General features: G+C 31.8%; 1 protein-coding gene and 1 pseudogene across 1 annotated transcript; one reads left to right on the forward strand and one right to left on the reverse strand.

Moving 5' to 3' along the window:
• The first annotated feature begins 879 nt into the window (after positions 1-879).
• Positions 880-2,505, forward strand: LOC107456147 (uncharacterized). The gene is made up of 3 exons (XM_071186965.1): positions 880-1,018; positions 1,385-1,675; positions 1,874-2,505. Exons 1-3 carry the CDS (start codon positions 880-882, stop codon positions 2,503-2,505), a joined length of 1,062 nt encoding a protein of 353 aa, XP_071043066.1.
• A 6,135-nt stretch (positions 2,506-8,640) lies between these two features.
• LOC107456169 (techylectin-5A-like) overlaps positions 8,641-10,097 on the reverse strand; it is an 8,509-nt pseudogene continuing 7,052 nt past the window's right edge.

Below are 10,097 nucleotides of genomic sequence, written 5' to 3' on the forward strand. Positions count from 1 at the left end.
GCATAGTGTACTGTTGTGTGATCAGCGTACTTGGTTCGAGTAGCAAAGCTCATGCTCAAGCCAACCTGCAAACTTTAAAGATCTCAAAGTACTTTTAAGTAATTTCTTAAATGAACTGAACTGAAGTTTAAGAAATAAAATGTGATCATCGATAAAACTTCGTTACCATCGAAACCATAGCGATACTTTGTTCTTTTCTTTTCTCTTTTCGCAATCTGCTTTACGTTTTTCTTCAGTTTTTACTTGCTCGACTATTTTTGTATGTTTTTAATTTTGCTTTTAAGTTTTTTTTTTTGAAGTCATGTTTAAATTTAGCATTTTCCTTTTTGTTATCTTTGGCGACAGACTTAACTAAACATGCAGACTTACAATAAACGCAACCTATTTCTCTCCAAAGATAAGTGGTGACCCGGTTCTTTTGGATTTAGCGCCTCTATTCCAGTTTGCGGATTGAATTCTTCACATGTGCAATAGTGCAACATCAAAATTTTCCATTTATTCGAATGTATATTCATGCCATTTGGATTACGAAATGCAGGCCAAACTTTCCAGCACTTTATAAATCAAGTATTATCAGGTTTAGATTTCTGTATACCCTATTTTAATGACATTTTAGTTGCCTCAAAAGATGAAAAAGAACACAAAGTACACCTTAAACTGGTACTTCAAAGATTGGTTGAACACGGTTTAACTTTAAATGTTTCTAAATGTATCTTAGACTAAGACTCTGTTTCTTTTCTGGGATGCTTAATCACACCTGAAGGGGTTAAAGCACTCCCGTTGAGACTATTGTTGTTGTTAAAAAGTTGTTGTAAAGTTGAGACTATTTTAAACCTGCCAAAACCTAAAACAATATCCGAGAAAAGAAGATTCTTGGCAATGCTTAAATTCTATCGCCGTTTCATTCCTAATGTTGCCCAAACCCAAGCTATACTTCATGATTTTCTTAAAAATGCTAAGAATTATGATAATAGGATGGTAAATTGGACTGATGAAGCTATATCTGCGTGCGAAAAGTGTAAGCGTGACCTCGCTAATTCAGCCACATTGGCATATTTTCTTTCAGCCCATCCAATCTCCATAACAGTCGGTGCTTCAGAAGTTTCCTCAGGCGCAGTCTTACAAGTGCACATGCCAGATAGTTCACGACCTATTGCTTTCCTTTCATGAAAGTTAACTCCAGCTGAAAAGAAGTATAGTACCTACGATAGGGAATTATTAGCCATCTACTCTACCATACGACACTTCAGAGATTCAGTTGAAGGAAAATCTTTTTCTATCCTCACATATCACTGTCCACTGGTATACGCTTTTAGGAAAAAGCATGATACTTGTTCGCCAAGACAGTCACGACAACTCGACTAAATTTCCCAATACTCCACAGACATTAAGCATGTGTCTGGAACTGACAATGTGATAGCTGACACCCTGTCTAGGATAACCGATATTTGTCTGACTAATGCAAATCTGGAAGATATTGCTAAAGCTCAACAGGATGACCAGGAACTACAGAACCTATTGGCACATTCATCTTCGTCACATCAGTTACAGAAAATGGAAGTTCAGCCGAACTTTTTCCTCAACTGCGACGTATCAAACAACCTTATGCGACAGTACGCGCCTGTCAATTATCGAAATATTATTTTTGACAGTTTGCATGGTCTTTCACATCCAGGTATCAATAGCACTATCAATCAGAGATTTATCTGGCCATCAATAAGCCGAGATATCGCACACTGGACACGTTCTTGTATAAACTGTCCAAAGTCGAAGATTCAAAGACATACTACCAGTCCTTTGAAGAGTTTCAGGTTGCCTGATCATAGGTTCTAATGCATCCATATTGATTTGGTTGGAATTCTCCCACCTTCAGAAGGTTATCGTTACTTACTAATCTGCATTGATAGTTATACTCGATGGCCTGAAGTCATACCCATCTCTGACATATCTGCTGAAACTGATGCAAAATGTTTCGTTACTAATTGGATTGCCTGTTTTGGAGTACCAGCTGTAATAACAAACGAACAAGGCCGACAATTCATGTCAAAATTGTTTGCCGATCTGAATTCCATGTTGGGAATAAAAAGAATACGTACCACGCCGTATCATGCTATGGTGAATGGTAGGATCAAACGCCTGCATAGAACCTCAAAGCAAGGTATTATATGCCACAACAAACTTCGATGGACCGAGACTCTTCCTATCGTTTTACTAGGAATCAGATCAGCATTCAAAGATGACTTGAGAGGTTCCTGTTCTGAAATGGTATGCGGCACAGGTTTCAGCCTACCTGGCCAATTTTTTAACCATTCCACAAAACCCATTGAAGAGTCTATTTTCATTGAACACTCGTGGGAGACAATGGAAAAGCTTACACCCGTTCCTGACTCTGATCAATCTCGTCAAACCTGTCGTGTGCATCCTGCCTTAAAGGATTCTACTCATGTTTTCATCCGAAAAGATTGGGTCAAACCTCCCCTTGTGAAAAAATCGAGGTATAAATGAGGTATAAACGAGGTATATTTTTAGGGTAAAAAGGAGGTTGTTATTTAAATACGTCGTTAGGTTGAAAAGGGTGCAAATGAATACCTCAAATATACCTTAAATATACCTCCAGAGGTAATTATTTTTCAACCTCAGGTATCTAATTTTACGCTTGTAGAGGTATATATTTATCAACCTGTGGTGTGTCGTTTTACACTTCTGGTTGTTATAAATCAACCTCAGGTGTATTTTGCTCTACCTCAGGTAATTATTTTTCAACATCAGGTATCTAATTTTATGCTTGTAGAGGTATATATTTGTCAACCTAAGGTGTGCCCTTTTACACTTCCGGTTGTTATAAATCAACCTGAAGTGTATTTTCAACGCTTGGAAAGGTTATTTTTTATTAACGACATGAGTTTCATGTTCTACCCTAAGTTATTATTTCGTAACTTCAAATATATATTTTTGTATTTTTAGAAGTATTAATTCATCAGCCAAAGAGGCGACATTTTACCCTTCAGGCTTATGTAGCTCACCCTAAAGCTGTTTTTTTAGTACTTACGAAGGGAAGGTGTTATACGGACCACCTAGTTTATTAATTTTTAACCACACTATAAAAAAAATTTAATATGTATAAAGGTATTATATATATTATATGAAGAATAATGTATATCATAACATTTTTTCACTAGTAGAGATCTTCATTTATCAATCTGAAGTTTTTAATATTAAACCTTCGGCAGTAATTGCCTCTTTTGTTAAGCTACAAAAGAAACTTTCAAATGCCTAATCCTTCTATAATTTTATTAGATTGAATTAAATAATCTTAAAATAACACTTATCCAAATCCTACAATTAGTAAAATTTATTTATGGGAACTCATATTTTAGAAGATAGTTGTCTAGGATGCTTGAATTTCTAAAGCTATAAAACTACAAATTAAAATAATTAGTCAGCTGAAATTCAAATTACTTTCATTTAAAACTAAAATTTTATTTTATTTTTTTTACAAACCAACAAAATTATTTTAAATACTGTTTCCGTCTACCTGTTGAAACTTGTAATTATTGGAACCTAAGAGAAAAAAATATGAATCAGTAAGAAAGTCATAATTTCAATAATAGTGGGAAGTTTTAAAATATTAAAATATTAGAAATTGTTTTTTTATGACTTAAATTAACTGGATGAAATTAATTTTCTTTTTCAGATTAATAGTATTACTCTTCTGCCATTTCCATTCAATCCTCGCAGCTAAAAAGCATGACAGGTACCACTGCCACAAAATAAAATACACTGAAGACAGTACTACCATTAACAACATTTACAGAAATTCAAATATATAATTCCACAATCTTATTATGTAGATTTAACATTTTTTATTTTTCTATACATCTGGTATCATTATGGTACTTGTAAATTTGATAATTAGATTTTCTTTCTTTTTCTCTTACAAATCTTTAAACTCGATAAACCTAGTCTATATTTTTAAACTTTTTGTCAGACTTCATGAAACTAATAGCTTTTTTATAAATTTTTGACTCTGATTCTGAAAAGGACTTCCGTTATTGTCAATCACATCAGAGTTTCTTAAAAAATGGTTATTTTAGTATTTTTTAATCAATGTGATCAAGAATCAACAATCGTTTAATAAATTAAAATTTCAAAGTTATGTACCAATTTTTATTCTTTTTTTAACCTCAATCGAACAGAGCAAATTACAAGCTGATAAAGAGCATTTATTTCAAAGTTGTGAGTAATTTTATGTGAGGAAAATGTCTCTAAGAGAGAATGATTTGAAATAATACTTTTAAAATAAGTTGAGTACAATATCTCCTATATAACTTATAATACCGAGCAGAATAAAACTAATAGTTAGTTGTTACAAACATGTGCTTGAAAATAAAAACACATCCGTAGGATGAAATTCAAAAAAATGCATAATACTTTCAACAATAAATGTTTTTATTTGCAATTGATTTTATTTAATTCAGCATTAAAACTGCATAAGAAACTATACTGACTTATTTCTAAATAATTTAAGATTTCCGAAAGTCGCTAATTTTTGAAGTAGTGAACCATAAACAGCAGCATAAAGATGCTCATAACCTTGAAGCAAATTGTCATATAAACTTGAAATCGGGTTTAATTGAATTCTGCTCAATATTCTAATAAGTAATAACAATCTGCTTAGTAAATAATTAACGTAGGTAGATTGCAAAAAAATAACATGTAGTGAATATAGCAGTTTTTTGTGATCAAACATAAAAAAGTGAGCTAGTACAGTTACTAGTTGTCAATTATCAAATATCTAGCAAACTATTGTTATCAACAATTACATAAATTCCATAGTTTATTAGAAGAGATTACTTTTTCTTTTTGGTATAAATTCAGAACTATTTCCTAGGGAAAGCCTGAGTTTTATATATATATATATATATATATATATATATATATTATTACAAAAAGAAATTACGTGTTAATCAGATTTAAAATCAGTGTTATTTATACACATTTTCACTCATAAACAACAATATAAACTTTGCAGGAGATATCCAAGCAAACGATAAGCGTACAGCTATAGTCGAATTTCAGAGCAAAACTGCTATTTTAAGCGAAATTACGATCATTTTACTCAATTAATCAGCTTGCATACTGCTCGTTAAAACATATGCATTTAAGCAAAATAAAAAGAATAGTTATATCTGAATAAACTACAAACAATAAAATATACTGTGCGTAACCTGCTGTAACGATTGATTAGTAACGTTACCCTAAACAGCGACGAGGAATATTTCGATTGTTCTCTCTTATTGCTAAGCCTACACCAATAGCCTCTAAGAATATAATCATTTAAGATCACGACACGTCTTTAAAACAAAAATAATAAAATTTAGGTTTGAAAATTGAAACATGTTTGATTAAAAGTGATAAAACTAAATTAATAAATGTCAAGCACACTTACCGAATTTCGAATAGACTTTCGATTGTCAACACACACGCCATTTGCCGGCTCGCACGGAACTCTGGGAAGTGAGCTAGTAAATATGAATTGTACTTTAAACAACCCTAAAACAAGCTTAGGTATAAATAAAATGACTTCATGCACCTCAATAAATACCTCACTCTCTTTAGTTGAAATAAGGTATACTTTTTTTATACCTCGTAAATACCTCACTCTCGTTAGTTGAAATAAGGTTGATTTTTTTATACCTCATAAATACCTCTTTTGTTACAAGTGTAAGAAAAACAACCTGGTATACCTTAAAAACCACCTTATCAGACTGTTTGATATGAAGTGAATTTTAAACAACCTCAAAACATGCAGAAGTGCATATAAAACAACATCGTATACCCTAATTACAACCTTTACGAGGTATAATTTTTATTGCTGTTTTCTGAGCAACCTTAAATATACCTCAAATATACCTCAAAACAACCTCGATACTTCAAATCAACCTTAAATATACCTTAAATTTTCGTAAGGGTCCGTTGACTCCTCTATACGATGGACCTTCCAAGGACCTTTTCTCTCGACAAGGACCACAAGGACCTTTTCTCTCGACGATGGACCTTTTCTCTCAACAAGGTAAGCATTTCACTCTAAAAATTGGATCCCGCACAGCTACAATTAGTATAGATTGTCTCAAGCCTGCCTTTTTGGAAACTTCCAATCCTTTGAATTCTTCAAAATTCGAATTTCAACCTCAAGTGTTTACCAGGAGTGGTAGACGTGTAAAATTTAGAATTCTCTAGTTCCATAACTACGGTATTTGGAGGGGGAGTTTCTGTTTTGCAATCAGCGTACTTGGTTCGAGTCGCAAAGTTCATGCTCAAGCCAACCTACAAACTTTAAAGATCTCAAAGTATTTTTAAGTAATCTCTTAAATGAGCTGAACAGAAGTTCAAGAAATGAAATGTGATCATCGAAAAACTTCGTTACCATCGAAATCATAGCCATACTTTGTTCTTTTCTTTCCTCTTTTCGTAATCTGCTTTACGTTTTTCTTCAGTTTTTACTTGCTCGATTATTATTGTATGTTTGTAATTTTGCTGTTAAGTTTTTATTAAAGCATTAAAGCATTAAATTTAGCATTTCTCCTTTTTGTTATCTTTGGCAACAGACTTAACTAAGCATGCAGACTTGTAATAAGCGCAACCGATTTCTCGCCAAAGTACCTTAAGCAATAACTATAGATAAAATTGTTAACAGTACTGTTATAAATTTGAAAATGGTACTAGCTCAATTTTGTGAATATCCTTTGTTTATGTGGCTGGATATTTCTGACGAACCTCAAATAATCAGATTAATACGAAAAATTGCCAGAAAATTGCGTAATTCTAACATAATTTAAGGAGAAAATAACGTCCAATGTATTTTCTATGATAGGCTAGGTTTGGAGACATTTTATAGACTTGGCAAATATCTTGGCAATTTAGCGACCATTTTGCAACTAGATGATGTGATGGAGCCAATATTTACGGAGTTAAGCAAAAGCATTTAGAATCGTGTCGAAAGTTCCGGGATTTTGACGCCGAATCTATACAAAGAGGGGTGTGTCTCGTTCTGAGGGAATAGTTAAACCGTGACTGCAGTATGGCTCTGACCTGAATTAGTTCATTGGCCTGTCTGAAGTTTTGTTAGCCTGAATTTTGATGTATTACGCTGTTATTTGAGGTGATTTTGCGAGCCGTTAATAGTGATATTTTCTGGAAGTTCCTGCTAGAAAAATTTTGAAGTCATAAGTTCTATCTTATTCGTCTCAGATCCAAACGAACTTCCGTGTTGGTGCAATAGCATACCTTAGCTCAGAAGTTCTAAAAGCTTACTAACTCAATAATTTCTAATTACGTAATGATATTACAGGAAATTTATTTAATTCATTCATCTTTTCTTCATTGTTTGAAACAAAAAAAATGTAATTTTGTGTAATAACATGAAACTGAAGGAATTATAGGTCCAATAAAAGCTATAACAGACAAAATTATTGTTTTGTTGAAAACTTTTTTTGTGCACTAAAAATCCGTTGAGATGGATTCGCAAATCTGCATTGTAGGACCTTCAGTTCAACAAATCTATTTGTATAGCTGGTTTTATGTTAAGATAGCTATTTAAACACTTTACACACCATTTAATCTTTATCAGGTCAAATTTTATTTGTTTGTAGAATGTAAACAGAAGTTAATTTTTTTTCTATGAGAAATTAAATTCAATGACTGATCAGATTTCGGTGGGAGAAAAAAAAAGCTGGATTGATTCCGAGCAAAATTACTATAAACAGGTGTTTTCTAAAGACCATCCTTAATTTATATTTTTAGAAACTAAAAGTATATGCAATAAAAACAGCAAACTAATGTTTAAACGTTAGCGAAAGTACGTTGTAGAAATATGACAAACCGCTAATAGATAAACTCGGGTGAAGCATTAAAACCTGTATAATTGCCTGTTGAAATTTGAGCATGTTTCTAATAATCATCCATAGATACCTCTCCGATCTTTAGTTATCAAATAGAAGTTATTGTTTTATACACTCGCATGTCTTAAGAGTTACTTTTTAATAATTATAGTGTCTTTGGTTTTTCCTCACTCATGTGCTGATTTCGATATGCATACTTGTATTGTTTTTATTCCTATCAAGGTGGAGTGCAATCCATTGGAAATTCTTCCAATGCTTCAGTCATGGTATAATATGTGCCGTTAGTATAATTATAAACGAGTCACCCAGGACTACTTTTGTAAACGTTGACTCATGAGTTGTCCTCGAGTTACAGTAACCTGCCAAATGATACCGAATGAAGTTAATCTTTATTTTGATGAGATGAACTGCTAAAAATATGCTGTACCGAATTGTAAAGTCACCGGCAAGAACAAGAAGTAGTAATATATAAAAACAAACAGGAATTATTTTAGCTTTATTAATTATGTTGACTTACGTCTTTGAATCGGAAGATTTCATAGTGATGTTTATTCTATTGTTTTATTGATTGTTTGCTTTTTACACCAGATACGAAAACTGGGGTTTCAATTAATTTTCAATGTAAACATAAGTAACTAAAATGATGGAAGGACAACTAAAATGATCCATGTGCAAACCTTCCCTCTTTGAGGTGGTGTTGCTCAAGCTCGAAGCATTGAAACAGCAATCCAGAAACTTATTTTAGATCAGTGGTGCATACTTTATTAAAAGACAAGAAATGCGTAAACATAATTTATAGCAAATAAAGTAAAGTTAAATGTAATAAAAACATCAAGTTTCACAATAAAAATACAGAAAATCTAGTGCCTTTGTAAATGTGAATGCTCAGACTGTAAATAACTGTGCATTCTGTTATTTAGATAGACGTTGCAAAAATTTTATTTAATAATCATTTGGCCGAATTTTAATTTCAACAGTGGATAAAGAAACGTGAAAGCCTTTCCAATGTACCCATATTGTGGCATTCCACATGTTTTCTTTATAATAGCCATTCAAATACAGACCATTTAAATTAGCCTTATAACAGACAGACTGATACCACCATCCTCCTTTATGTACTTTTGCGCAGTTCATCGGTCCTGCTTCCCGGTCTCTTGTCGAAAAAATCCCGTTATTATGATGTGACATAGCATCACCTATTATAATTATAACACAATTATTTAGAATTATTTCATGAGTTATATCGTAAAATAATAGGTTTTATAATCAGCGTTAAGAGGTAATAATTTTAATGAATGACAGTTCTTTAGAAATAATGAACGCAATAAATATATTGAGTAATTCTGACAATCTGAGGAATTACAGTTGTGTGTATCTCTAAATGTACTTCAAAAAAAAGAGGATCTTCGTTACTTATGGATAACAAAGGAGTTATGCAGAATTAAGTTAAAGTCTTAATTTTTATGTTTTCTAATGTAAGTTTGTTATTTAAATACTCACTCATATCTATGTGTGAAGAGTGTTTATACGCACGTGTGTGCACCATATGATGTTCTAAACTAATCTGTACCGAAATTGTTTTCAACCAATTTTGTAATGTTGATAAATACTGATTTATTTATTATTTACTTTTTTTTACTAACTGAGAGTAATTTCTTACTCTTGTTCAGGCAGTTACCCTTTGACGCAGAATTTTTATTAAACATACGTTTCATCATTTTTTTATTATTTTGTATAAATTTAGGTCAAAATAAGCAAAAAATACTATATTGATCATTTTAATAATTTATGGTTATGAAATATGGCATGAAGCACCTGTGTCTTTTCTGCGATGGAGGTAAATTTTGGCACACTTCAAAACAATAAATTTTCAATTTTGCACTTATTTGCAGTTATTTAGATCTACAAGACATCGTTATTCATCATTAAAATTTCTTGCATTTACAAAATCAATTACTGATACATTTTTTATTATGAATGAAAAAAAAATTCTTAACTACTTTATTTGGATTTTATATTTTTGTGCTAGTGTAATTCCAATAATCAAACAGATATTTATTTTGTTAATTATTAGACTGTTTTTGTAATTAAAAAATGCCAATGTCAAAATTTTGCAAGTAATTAGAAATATATATATATATATAGATGTGTATATACATAGATGTGTATATATATATATATGTTCTAAAAGCTTAC

Source organism: Parasteatoda tepidariorum, chromosome 10, assembly GCF_043381705.1.
Source record: "Parasteatoda tepidariorum isolate YZ-2023 chromosome 10, CAS_Ptep_4.0, whole genome shotgun sequence".
NCBI lineage: Eukaryota > Metazoa > Arthropoda > Arachnida > Araneae > Theridiidae > Parasteatoda > Parasteatoda tepidariorum.